The sequence below is a fragment of the Strix aluco genome, chromosome 19 (genome assembly GCF_031877795.1).
Source record: "Strix aluco isolate bStrAlu1 chromosome 19, bStrAlu1.hap1, whole genome shotgun sequence".
In the NCBI taxonomy this organism is placed as follows: domain Eukaryota; kingdom Metazoa; phylum Chordata; class Aves; order Strigiformes; family Strigidae; genus Strix; species Strix aluco.
This window is the reverse complement of record NC_133949.1, coordinates 12,742,978-12,756,635: the sequence shown is the minus strand read 5'-3', so window position 1 is coordinate 12,756,635 and position 13,658 is coordinate 12,742,978. Positions and strand designations below refer to the sequence as shown.

The following is a 13,658-nucleotide window of genomic DNA, read 5'->3' as shown; positions in this document are numbered from 1 at the left end:
TCACATCTGCCACAGCAGATTCGGGCAGTGCTGTTTGAAATCAGGGCACAGAAACAGAGCAACCACAGAGGCAGAGGGACGTGGGGGCAAGGAGAGGGTCCCCCCACAGCTGCTCTGGGCTTGTAGAGTCTGCAGTTCCTGTGCTACCCTCAGCTCAGAGCTTCCCTCCCGCCTCTCTGGTCTCCATCACCTCCAGCAGAAATGCTAATCAATGCATTTGCAAAACATGGAAATGACATAATATCGCTGATGAAAATGCTCCTGGCTCTCCTATTTCCAACGGAACTTGAAATGTGGTTAAAAACTCCCTCTAACGCCCTGAACATTATGAATTAATTCAACTGAACTGTAACAAGTAAATATACCTCCCCCAAAAAGGTCTTTCCTTTAGTGTAAAATAAGACTGCAGTTAATATTCATAACACATACATTTAGCATTTAAATTCAACATCCTCATCAGTTACACCAAGCTCTCACTACACATCAATATCTTTAATTACACTTCTCTCCAGCAAGTGCTGAACCTAAGTAGATGGAAATATTTCCCTTACGATTTATACTCTGCTTTATTATGATCTGAGGGGTTTTAAATGCAAAAGAAAAAGGGGGGGGAAAAAAAAAAAAAAAAAGAGCTGGTTTGTTTATAGATTCAGATCGTTTCACCCAGTGCTTCCCAGGGGCTTCTGGAGTGCAGCGTTTGCACCTCCTGCACCCAAGGGCAGGGAGTCAGGGCTGGCACCCGGCTCCCAGGCAGTGATTTACCAGAGAGGCACCTGCTACCCCTACAAGGATGGATTTAGCCCCAATTCTTACCTCCTGCCGCCGCTCTCTCCTGCTCGCCTGAGTGAGCGCTGGGCAGGAGTCTTGAGGTCTGGCTGCAGCAACCAGCAGCCCCTGGGTGAAAAACTGCTCCCTGGGCAACCTCCCGGCTCTGATTTCCAAGGGAAAGGCGCAGCCCCAGGAAGAGAAGGAGAAGCAAAAATGCACCTCACCTTACTGGCTCCGGGAAGCAAGTGCAATTTGACGTAGGGATCAGCCAAACCATTATGGTCCATCGGCTTCAGGCCCTGGGGAAAAAACAGCAAAAATCAGGAGTCAGGACACCCGCGAGACGATGGGCGGGGGGGGTGGCTTCGCTGAGCCCAGCTACCGATGCCCGTTTCCCCAGGATGTCATCAGTCCATGGAGGAACTGCAGAGTTTCCCTGGGATCAGGGAAGGAGGAGAACACGGTTGGTGCAGGATCCGGGCTGCACAGCAAAAGCCGAGCACACTCAGAGTTCAAACATCGTCTGCGGTTTGTGCTGAGGAGGGGCAGTGGGAAGGCTCCTCACCTGCACCTGGTGTCGGCCGCAAAGCACCTCTTTGCTCTTCCAGCAGCTGACTCTGACACCCTGATCACAATTAATTCGGGGGTTAAGTATATCAGCGCAGTGATTTTCAAGGTTTAAAATTACAGGGTTTTGTCATTTAATAATTGCTTATGAGCAAACATACACCTCTGCTGTTGTGGTGTTACTTTGAAGCGCTCCCAGAGGGTGTGATAGCACCTACCTACTCTTTGTTATTAAGGCACAGCTGAAGGAAGAACAGCTTTCAGGCCAGTGGGAGGCTGTCGCCAGCCGACTGCCACGGTGTTTGCAGGGAAATCTGGGGGTACCAGAGCACAGACACAAGGAAACACTCACTGTGGCCATTCCTGATGGATTTTCTATGAGACCCTCACAGCTCTTAAAGGATGACGTGGATCATGTCAGTTATAGTGATGCTCTGGAGTTGATCCTGCTTTGGGCAGAGGGAGGAGACAAACCTGCTCCTCTTCTAAACAACCAGAGGGCTGAAAATTATCCAAGGGTGATGCACAAACTCAGCTCAAAGCCATTGCTGCACAGACTGCATGGAAACAAACTCCATGGGGTAGGGAAGCAACATAGGAGCATGAAAAACGGAGCCTAATTTTTACCAGTCCTAAGTGGAAATTATAATGGGTACATCATGTAAATCTTTGGATTATTTCCAGCCTGGCCGTGGGATCCCTGCAGGAATTATTTCTAGGCTGTCTGAAGGCAATCCTCTGTCTGGATCAGAGGAGGGTTTCTCCGCAGAGGTACCCATCCAACCCGGGCATGGAAGCCAGGCTGGGTGATGCTACAGACTTGTCACACCCTTTGTGTGATGAGCAGAGTATTTGGTGCCCGGGATTAATGAGTGTGTGCAGCTGCCAGGGATCCACCTGGCAGGAAAGCATTTGTACAGGCTGCTGGTGGAAAGGCTGTGTGCAATGAAAATGTAATCATCAAGGCCTGGGCTTGGGCAAATCAAAGAGGGAAATGCTGGGGAAATTGCTTCCATACTTTCCACGTATGAAAAACATACCCAGTTTAGCCCACAGCGCCCAGGCAGCCCCTTGGGACGCCCCTGTCCCACCCCTCTCTGCTGTGCACAACTTGGTCGAGGGTCTGAGCTGCTCCTGACCTTGGTGAAGGCTCCACTTTGGAGACAAGCACACTGCCCTGGGGCAAGGGAGACCAAATGGTGCCCAGCAAAGAGGATTTTGCTTCTAAAGCAGAGCCAAAAGGATAAAAATATCAGCAGTGAACGGAGGCTAAATGGCCCTGCTTTAACTGCAGTGCCTCTCAGGTGACGTCCCCGGCCCAGTGGAAGGGGAAGGCAGCAGATACGGAGGATGGGAGGAAGATGGTGGTATCGGCTGCGGCTCCACGGGCAGACGGGCAGCAAGGGGCTGGGCTGGCCCCCAGGCTCCGGAGGGGATCCGGCCGGGTGGGCGCACGAAGTGCTCACAGCCGAGCAAAGCGAAGGCTCTTCCCGGCCTCCCAGGGCAGAGCTGCCCCACCTGCCCGATGCTGTGCAGCAAATGAAATGAGAAGCAAGCAAACAAATTCCCATGAAAATGGATAGAGAAAGACAGGCAGCTCTGTAATTCGCCCATCAATTCAGTTCAATTAAATTACCTTCTGAGGAGGCTATTAAAGGCTTTTTTAATAGATGTGCTATGGAAGATGGAGTGACAGGAGCCCTGAAAATGGCTCCTAATGTCACATCTACCTCCCTCCCATGTCATTTGATGAGTTTGGCACAGAACTGAATTTAACATGAGAGCATTCCCGATGGCTCTGCCTTGCAAAGCTGCTCTCGTGGGAGCTCACCCCTCCCAGTGACTCGCACAGTGACCAGTACCATTGCTTCTGCTGCGTGGAGGGACCTCCAGCCTAAAGCCTCTCTGAGAGAGCCGAGAGGCAGGGGAGGGCCACAGGACTCGTACCTGGGGGCAGAGTCTCCCATCGGCAGCCCCAGCTCCAACCGGTCCTCCTGCCAGGACCAATTAACAGCGCTGCGTATCATGGCACAGGAGATGGAGCTGAGGCCGAGTTTCATCTTTTCCCTTCCTCTACCCAACCTCAAAATCCCTGCTGCAAACCTACAGAGACCGACAGCCCCGCTGCATCCCAGCTGCTGCCAGCTGCTCTCCGTGCCAGTGACATTTAGCTAATCAATAGGATTTAATTATGAGTCGGGCTAATCGGGCTGCCGATTAACACCACGCTAGAGGCATACAGAAATCACAGGAGACAGATTCGTTCCATCATTCGCCCCATGGCCAGCTGCCTGCCAGTGAGCAGGCTGCCTGCCAGTGAGCAGGCTCCCTGCTGCCCCAAAACCAGCCTGGATACCTCTTCCCAGGCCAAGGCATCCCATTCCGAAATGGGGCAAACTGTGCTTCCACCCTGACAGCCCAGAGACACACAGCTTTGAGACGGGAATTTCCCTGCAGTGATAAATATTTATGAGTAAATCCATAAGTGATGCTCAGTGCAGACTTCCAGCACTCGGCTTCAGCTGGAAGCGGGGGAGCATCCAAATGCTCGGCAGGGTGGAAACTCCCGGGTGTTTTCTAGCCACGGCTGCAGCCAGCAGTGCAAGGAGAGCAGCCCAGGTACGCTCGGATGGGCAGCATTTGCTCTGCACGGCCTGCCTGGGGCTGGGCGCTGCCTGCACCGCTGCCTGCGCAGCCACCTGAGGCTCGCCCAGGGCATCTTCCTCCCAAAAGCAGAAGACCAACTGAGCTACAGGACAGCAGAGCCCCACAATGTCTGCGCTGCCTCACACCCCTATAGATCCCTCTATAGCACGTTATTATCTTGCTCCGTGCAGCAGCTCAGGCTTTGCAGGACTGAGCAGAAAAGGAGACCCTCACCCAAGCCATAACCAGGCATGCCAGGGCACCTTGGTGCCTGCGCATTAATCACACCATTTTCTATCACATTTTATAGGAGGGGGTGATGCCCAGCGCAGCCTGGGGGCAGGCAGACTGTTTCCCACACATGATGATACGGCCCAGCATAACCCTGGGAGAGTCCTCCTGCCCGCCTGCCCCGCAGTCCAGAAACAGCTCCCACACCGCCCTGATTTATTCTCCCATCGATCCAAGCTGAGCCACAACGTGCCTGAATTCAGCCGTGCCTGAAGTGTGAAAGGCAGGGGACGGGCAGGGCTGCTGCCAAGACTGAAAGCCATTAGCACAAGGTGGCTGCTGGCAGCCTGCCTGTTCCTGCCTGCACAGGGTCCTGAGCTTTCTGCCAGCCAGGGAGAGGTGGCAGGAACACCGGGCACACCACCGCAGCCCTGCTCCAGCCAGGGAGCATTGGGGTTTCTTGGTTTTACCTCCCCAGCACCGTGATACCCCACAACAGCATCTGCTTCAGCACTGATGCTGCTGCGGTTGCCCAGGGCTCACACCAGCCTGGCGGGGGTGACAACCTGGTGCCATCCAAAATCAGCTTCCTGATGGCAAGTCACCTCTATGTGCTATTAGGGAAACTGAGTCACCAAGCACCTCACTCCTCGTGTAACCACACAGCCTGGGGATAGCCCTGCGGCTACCAGCATCCATACCCACATTTCCCACAATAAAGCAAACCTGCTTTTGTTGCCTATTCCAGCTCCATCCAAACTTGGGATATAGGCTGACCTGAGGGTCTGGTAACACGCAGCATCTCACAGATTCTGCTGTGAACGTACACCAAGAAATATCTCAGATGTCCCCAGGCACCCGGCAGCAGGGCAAACCCCCCGCACAGAGTGGCTGTCCTGACCTCCTGCAGAGCAGAAAATTGGTGGCAGAGCGTAACGGATTGGATTTAACCTGCTGCTGGTGCCTCCAAGAGCCTCCTAACCCCCTTCCCACTCCCCAGGAGCCAATAACAGGACTCAGGAGGAACATCAGCAGATATAAAAGTGCTGGAGATTAAAATAAACAGAGAGAAGCAAAAACATCTAAAGGGAGAGGGTTGTTTGGGGGGGCTTATAAAAGGGAGAAGGAAAAATACTTCTCACATGGCTGAAACAGTCCAGGTTTTAATGTCTGCTGGCAGCCACTGAGCCTCCAGGAGATGCTGGAGTTGGGACATGTCCTGGGGGCACCTTCTTTAGGGGCCTGAGCCATCGTACCCAAGACACCAGCCAGGCCAGCCCCAGCCCAGGTCCAAGGGCAACACACATCCCATCACTGCAGCTCGTGTGCTTGGCCCTGGCACTCCCCAGCCACCGCAACACCCGCTCTACAGCACCACTTCTAGCGTCTACACAGCCAACGCCGGCTCCCACCGACAGCAGCCGGGGTCCTGGCCCTTACCTTTTTGAAGTCAAGTTTTGGCAGCTTTCCCCAGGCGAGAGATGAAATGAGAGCGAGCAGATGGCAATGTAAATAAAAAGAGAAAAATGGGAGAATGAGAGCAGAATGGAAATGAACAGGACTCGAACACTTGAATGTCAGAGCAGCGAGGGGGGGTCTGCCCACCCCACAAGCAGGGGCGATGCTGGTGCCACGTGTTGCCCCCAGCTCCGTGGGACGGGGTCAGGCACCGCTATTCGCGTACAGCTGGGTGGGCACGGCGGGGACCGGGGCTCTCCTCCATCAGCCCTGCCTTTGCTCTCGCTGCTGTTAGATGTATCACTTGCTGCTTGCAGGTCTCCTTCCTCCCTGTCTTCCACCCACTGCAAACCCAATTAGAAATCTCCTCCTTGGCACCGCTCCCGAGCGCATCAAGGGAAGCCTGACCCAGAGGCTGCCTGCGAATTCACCGGCAACAGGCAGGAGGGCGGTGGGGAGGGAAGCAAAACCCACCGGCTGCCTCAGCCCTGCCCCGACAGCCCTGCCCAGGGAGCAGCGCCAGGTCTGCCAGGGCAGATGCCTCCCTGCTCAGCCTCAAAGCCAAGCTTTTGTGCTTGAGGTCTTATTGCAGACGGGGAGAACCCTGGGGTGGGGACGTGCAATCTCAGCAGCCGGCTCTGGGGTGGGGGCTGCAAATAAGCCAGTTGCAGCTGGAGGGAAAAGGAGCATCCTACGAAGGCAACAGCATGAGCTGATTCTCTGGGGGCTCAGCTCACAGCCCATTCTCCTGCAGTTTTTCCTGTCTTCTGTAAAAACCCTCCACCCCTTCCCAAGATCTACAGGGACTAAGATCTTCTTCCACCAATCCACCACTGTCAGGGCCCAGCCGTATTGTCCTGGAGCCGTCACTGCTCTGGTCCTTGTGCCAGATGAAGCAGAGAGAAACTGAGCAGCACCCAGAAGCACCTTCCATAGGTCCAGAGGCAGAATCAGGACCTCAGCTATCTGTTCCTGCTCCAAAATGTGCAAAAAACCCCTAATTGCTTCAATCACGCAGACGGCAAAGGCGCTGAGGCAGAGCACTTTGTGGCAATGATTAGCAGCATTTAAAAGAGCCATTTATAAACTGACAGCCGGTCACAGCATCAAGTAAATAACAACATCGGGTTGGGTGCTTTTCTAAAAAGCATCAATAGCCGCAACCATCTCGTCACGGGGATGAGCAGCCATCTCCGTCCCACTGGAAACACCCAGAAAGGCAGGGAGGGAGGGGAAGGAGAGGGTAGAAGCACTGGGTGTTGGGATGGAAGTGGAGCTGGCAAAGAGTTGGCCGCAGTCGGGGACACCAGAGCCCCCGGTGCAACCCGGGGATGGGGGGACACCCAGCCATCCCCACGTGCTGCCCTCACTGCTGCATTTGCTTGGCACAGCCATGGCACCCATGTGGCCTCGTGGTTTTAGCAGGGCTCTGGTGACCCCACAAACAGGACAAAGGTGGCCACCTCCAGGCATATTCAGTCCTGCTGTTCACACGCCTGGCACTGAGACGTACCTTGGCTTTATTGATCGTGCAGTGGAGAGCGTTGTTTTCCTGATCATAGAGCAAGCTGAAATCCAGTGTCCCCAGCGTGGCTGCAAAGGAGAAAAGATGTTATTAACCTGCGGGGCCCAGCAAACACAGGCTCTTCTCCCTCTAAGCACAAAAGAAATGGATGAAGATGCTAAAGAAATGGCTGCAGACATTATAAAATATAAAGATTCCTCCTGTGAGCTGGGTTACAAAACACGGCTTCGTGCTGGGAGGCTGGTGGCCATCCCCACATTTGGCCAGCGGGGCTGGCACAGCCCTGGGAGAGGAGTGAGAGGGATGAACGGCTGCAGCTCGCCCAGGCACTGCGGCCAGGCTTTGCCTCCGTGGGCTTTCACAGGGGTCACCCCCATCTATCAGCAGCCCCACCGCAGCCCGCAGCTTCCCATCCCCCAGGAGCTGAAGGCTCTTCTCCGGGAAGATCTGGGCACGGCTGGGACACAGCTGAGACCCGCTGTCGGCACATCTCCCCCCTCCAGCGCCGCTGGCATTCCCAGAATGAGTATTTGTATACTGACACCTTCAAACAAATGAGCCACCAATGGGATCCCTTCCCAGCTCCAATTTGGCTGCAACTGTAAATTAAACCCAGTGAGAATGGAAATGCTTTTATGGTTAAAATGAAAAACACCAACAGCTTTTAATCAGAGCAGTGTTCCCTTATGGCATCCACAACCCAGGAACGGCAGCGACAGGGCAGCTCCTGGGATGGGACCACAGGGAAGGGGCAGGAGACCAGAACAAACCAGAAGAACCGCAGCAGCACAAGTACATTTGATTTGAAAAATTCTTTCCCTGTGGAAGATCTGAGCAAGTTGCGCTAATCCAAAGCAGAGGAAAAGCCTTAAAAAGACATGCTTTCCAAAAACATGATTTAATCTTCTCCAAGGCTTCCAGACCCGATTTCCACACCAAAGCCTGGACTTGGAGCAGCATCTCCCCCCGCACAGCTTCACCTGTCACCAGCCTTGCTCTTCCAGGGTGGCTCTGGACCCGGCAGCCCACACTTTTCCAGGCCCACCTTCCCAAAAGGGGTCTGCCCGAGCGCTGCCTTGCCACCGCACAGCATCCCACCGCTGTTTCCAAGGTAACTGCACCTTCCCGCTGTGCACACAGGTTCAGAGTAGGGAAAAAAAAAATTCCAAAATAAAAACCAGAACGATTTTGCTTAATATCAAAGCAGGGTTTGCTGCCTGGGAGGTAAGTTAGACAAACTTTATGGCAGGAAATAAGGTGGTTTTTTTCCAGCGTCAATAGCCTCTGCAGCAAGGCACCCCAGGAGGCGGCAGATATTCAGGGGACTGAAACCTTCCTGCTGCAATTTCACAGCGATCTTCCAGCCCAAATGCAAGCGAGCTACAGGTTTGCCTGCTAGCAAATAAAAATCATTGCTCCGGAGCAAATAACTTGCCTTCAAAGCAGAGCAAATATTCAGAGAGCTTTCTGCCAGAATAATGTACCCCCCCTTATTCTGGAGTAATTTCATGGCACATTAGCTATCGGTTTAGGTAAGCCATAAATCAGTGGGGTTTACCTGCCAGGGCTCAGGGAAGATGGAATTGATACAGGGTGAGGCCAAACCTGCAACACCTTGTGCGTCATCTCTGGGTTTGGCCCAAACGGGCATTTCCAGAGCAATTACTGGCCAAACTCACTCCACATCATGCACAGAGGAGGAAAGTGCCGCAGTGCCCCGGTGTGCTGGGGGCTGCCTGGCCCCTGCCCGCGCTCGGTGACGGGGAGCTCACGGCAGAGTCAGAGCACCAGCCCGGGGCCGGTGCAGCCGGGAGGCTCCACGGCACATGGGCGAAAGCCAAGTCAGCAAAACTCAGCAAATCTGCATTTTTGCTTGAGAGCGGAAGATGAAGCCTCCGGTTTCAGAGCCTCATCATTTCCACCTGCCCTTTAATCAGCCGCTTCCTGCCAGCCCCACCGCTCGGCCCTCCCAAGTTCAAGCTGTTATTTTATTTTTATCACAGAAGGGGGCCCGCGGCTTAGCCTGCTGGATTTGGCAATTTATAAAACAAATTAAAAGCTTGGCATGAAAACAGACTTTGGCCAGGAAATAGTCACAAAGCCTCCTGTCCCCTCAGTGCCGCAACCTGCCCCAGGGGCGAGGGCAGCAGGGAGCCTCACTCCAGCAAGACAAGCAAAACCTAAAAGCACCATAACACAGCAGCAAATGCTTGTTTTGCAGATGGGGACTAAGGTCTTGCTCCCCAGCGCTCACGGTCCATGAGCAAACCCTGAGCAGTTCCCATTCATCTCAGAGCTGCCCGCAGATGGGAGGGAATAGATGGGGGTGCCTGGCTCCCCCCAGATCTGCCACGCTCCTTCCCTGCCTCTCCACCAACCCTGGAGGGGTTTTCCTCTCCACAGGGATTTTTTTTTCGTTGATGGTGAGTCTCAATTCCCAAGGAAGGGTCTGTCTTTCGGCAGAGGGATGTGGAAACATCAGCGGAACGTGTTGTGCTAATTGCTTAAAAACGCAGCCATATGGAGATGACAAAAGGGATCAGCTAACTTGGGGTTTGGCCACTAAGATGCCGCTGTGGAGCCGAGGACAAGAGCTGCCGCGAGAGCCAGGAGCCAGCGGGGCGGCGGATGCTGAGGACACATCTCCCGTGGGAGCACAGTGCCGACGGCGTGGTCCCAGCCCCGCAGTCTCCGTTACCTCCTGGGGATGCGCCGTCGGATTCAGCACAGCGGCGAAGGCAGGGACGAGGCTGGTGCTCAAGCTGCCCGTGTCCCCGGCCATCTGCTCCCAGGTTGCTCAGGGGCCTGAGTTGATGGTAGGAGCCCTCCAGTTGAACCCAGGGGTGGGAGCCACCCCGCAGCCCACAACAGCTCCGTGAGAACGTCCATGGGACTGCAGTCCAGCTGGAGAGCCAGCCCTGCGCTCCCGGAGCGGGGAGCACATGGAGCGAGCGGCTGAGCGAGCCAACACCAAAACCCCAACACGGGTCTCACTGCTCTCACTCCTCCTGCAAACCACTGGCAGCACATCCAGCCCCGGCTGTGGGAGACCCACCGTCTCCAGCCGGCAGGATTGGGCCCAAAGTCTCCGGGTTGCAGTAGCTGGCTCCAAACAGGGCCCTCCGCAAAGCAGCCGAATCACCCTTCTCTGATTGCTTCCCCCCCCCACCCGTCCTCGCAGCTGAGATGCAACGCGATTGTGCTCTTAATTAGGGGAGCGAGTGCCTAAAAAAGAAAAGGGCAGCAATTAGCCTCAAAGCGCTATTACTAGACGTATTTAACTCGACTGGGCTATTCTGAACGCTGCCCTCTAATCACACAGGCTGCAAATAAAAAAATATAAATAAACGTCTTTGTCAGGCATTACAAAGGCAGCTTTGCGCTCTCCAGACAGCAGGCAGGATGTATCATTATTATTACGATTATTCTGCTCCAATGATAAAATAACCATTAGGAGAGCTGAACTCATTAGCAGGTTCTGACCCTCCTTCCTCTCTATGAATTGGGAGAGATTGATGGGAAGGTGCCAGCCAGGGTCTGGCATTTAACACAGGCTCTAAAAAGGAAAAAGAAATCTGACTTGCACAGGAATGCAGCCTCTTCTCCCAGTGACCTTTGGGCATTTTGATTAATTCAGTGGGCCACAAAATGATCAGAGGCCAGCATAACCAGCAGATGTGTCTCTGGGCTTAGCCGTGGGATATGGCGAGCACGCCCGGAGCCCGCGGGCAGCGCGGCATCCTGGCACAGTGCTGCTACTGCCCTCGTTGGTGGAGTCGGCAGAAATTGTTTATTGCTGACATTTCCCATCAGCGCCCAGGGTGACGAGGAGGCTGAAGTAGCTTCTATTTATACCTGCGGGATGAAAGGCAAAACGCGGTGATAAATCTGTGCTCTGCTCCCTTATCCAGCCCCTGTCCTTGCAGGCTACGTGCCCTCGCCTGGCCCACGCAGGGTGGCAGATCCACCCCCTCGGTGGCCTGGGACACCCCAGGGAGAAGAGCTCCTCAGCCCAAGAGATGCTCAAGGCGTGGAAGAGTCACCAGCACTTGCAGCATGGACCCACAAGCTTCGGCACAGCCGCAGCAGAGGGAACTGATGATTGAGTGGACTCCTTACCTTCCAAAGTCAGGGAAGCTTTCGCATCACAACTGCCATTAGAAAGCCCAGCAAGGCTCTACACTGGGAGAAATTGAGGTGTGCACAGAAAAACCACTATAGAACTAATTAAAAAGAAGTCCAAAAGCCTTAAGTCCTTCTGCTTATCAGCATTGCTGCTCCCAAGATAATCTGCTCAAGGATTTTGTGCCAGGGAGATCAGAGTGGAGCAGTAAAAAGACTGCTGGGGATTGTCTGGATTAGTTCTCCCTTACAGAAAGCACAGGTTCAGTAACCTTCAGACTGGGTATTTTTTAATGCACTATAAAAGATAGGTCCCTATTCTTCCGTTGCTTTAATTTTCCTCTGCAATGGAGATAATTTTAAAGGTCCTGAAAGGCAGCAAGTAATTCTGTGCACTTACAGCCCCATGTAAAATGTCTGTAAATGACTCCTCGGGAGGAACAGAAATTATTTCCTGCCATTTCCAAGCAGGGCTGCTGAAGATCGCTTTGGCAGCTGGCTGCATGCGCTCCTGCCTCCCCGCCTGCGACAGTGCCTCGTCCAGGTCCACCAGCACACGATGGAGCAGTGCAGGCAGTGAGCACCAGGGCAGCTCGAGGACTGACTCCCTGCCCCACGTGGGAGCGAGCCCCTGAAAGCCCCCAGGGTTATCCCCCAAAAACAGCACCATCAGTTCCAGCACCCCCAGTGCTCCCAGTCTGTGCACAGACCTGCTTGGGCTGCTGCTTACAACTCGCGTGGCTCCGTGGCGAGAGGGTGCGCAACTTGTCAGGGATGGATCCTGCAAGGTGCTGAGTCGAGGTGCTGCAGACCCTGACAGCTGTAAGCCCCCAGGTCTGGTGGTAGCACTGACCTCTGGCATGAACTTACAGCCACAGGCACTGCGCGGGTTTCAGCATCAGATGGGGAAGGTGGTGAAGGCAGGCGGACACGGGACACTTCTGAAAGTCAGTGTCACCGTGAGCTATTCCATGAAAAAGGTGTCCTGGGAAAGGTGCTGGGACACGTCCCAGGGGCAGCACACCGTGCTGGGACACAGACATTCTCGTCAGCACCTGGAACACACGGTACCAGTTGGCAGCATCGCGGGGCTCTGGTCCGTTGCTGCAGGCAGGGAAGGATGTTCCCAGTCCTACACAAAAACCCAGCAGGGACCAGATCCAGCACACAGGCAGGAGATCTTCCTTCCTCAGGAACTCCACAGATGTGGCTGAATTCATCAGGACCAGGAGTGAAAAATAAGCACAACTTCTCTTTCTTGCAACTGCGCCCTTCCCCGTCACGGGTTTTTCACTTAAAATCTACAGCAATTAATATTTCTTCATTTTGGAGACACAGCGCCAGCCCCTGGCAAGCTCCGGAGTAGGGAGCTGTTTCTTTGTGAGGCTGGTTGATGGATGCTCATCAGCTCTTCTGTCTTCTCCAGGAGGAGTGTTCAGAGGAACACTTATCTGCTCAGAACAGTTCAGAGATGCAATTATGTTTTACAGCACTAAATGGTCCCTGATGTCAGCAGCAATTAGACTTTCAGCAATTTCAATTTAGAGATGGCCTTCAAATCTCTCCCTCTCTCTTCCTTTAATGAAATACAGTATCGCAATTAACAACACCCCAAAATTGCCTTCAGTGTTAAACACAGAGATGAAAGATCTGGGAACCCCTTGGGCTCAAGCGTGTTGGAGCGAGGGATGTCAGTGACGGGATGAGGGTGGCGGAGCTGCTGCGGGGCAGGGAGCTCCCCTCCTGCACGCTGGGACCAGGGGAGGGCTGAGGGCTGGGCAGGCTGCTGGGGAGGGAGGGAGCCAGGCCAAAGGAGGGCCCCTCGTTAACCAGCAGCCACACAGCTCCTTCATTAGCAGAGACACTGGAGGCCATGGCTCTTATGCTCACTCTGTCAAAGGATGCCCGGACAGACCCTGCTTGCCCTCGTGCGCTGGCCTCACTGCATGTCCTGAATTTATCTCCAGCATTTCAGGGTGTCCCTGGCCATGGCCACCCCCTGGGAACGAGCATCTCCAGGGGCTGAAGGCCCTTCAGCTCCTTGGAGGACCAGGAGCACCCGATGCGCAGCCTCAGCCTGGACCACTGATGGGGCAGCCAGCAGGAAGGGGCGAGAGCTCACCCCATGCCAGCATCTTCCCAATAGCTGGGTAACCCACGGGAAACCAGACAAAAGCTAATCCAAAGTCCCCTCGGATAATGAACACCCCGTGTCTCCCCTGGGAGGGCTACAAGCTCCATGATGCCCTTAAACCTCGGGTCTGACACTGCCCCCGGTACCTATCACATTTCTTTGGCGTAGGCAGCTTGGGTCGTGGTACAGTTGGCAAAATCACGCTCC

At 54.3% G+C, this 13,658-nt stretch overlaps 1 protein-coding gene across 3 annotated transcripts in view; it reads right to left on the bottom strand.

The window, feature by feature from the left end:
* Positions 1-13,658, bottom strand: part of DOC2B (double C2 domain beta) — a 43,617-nt gene that overhangs the window by 17,167 nt on the left and 12,792 nt on the right. For 2 of the 3 annotated variants that reach the window (XM_074844874.1, XM_074844875.1), the window contains 3 exons: positions 7,184-7,263; positions 5,653-5,676; positions 993-1,067 (listed from right to left, as the gene is read on the bottom strand). In XM_074844874.1, the coding sequence (XP_074700975.1) occupies positions 993-1,067; positions 5,653-5,676; positions 7,184-7,263 (179 nt within the window). The remainder of the gene's footprint in view (positions 1-992; positions 1,068-5,652; positions 5,677-7,183; positions 7,264-13,658) is intronic. The other variant, XM_074844876.1, reaches the window with a different exon arrangement.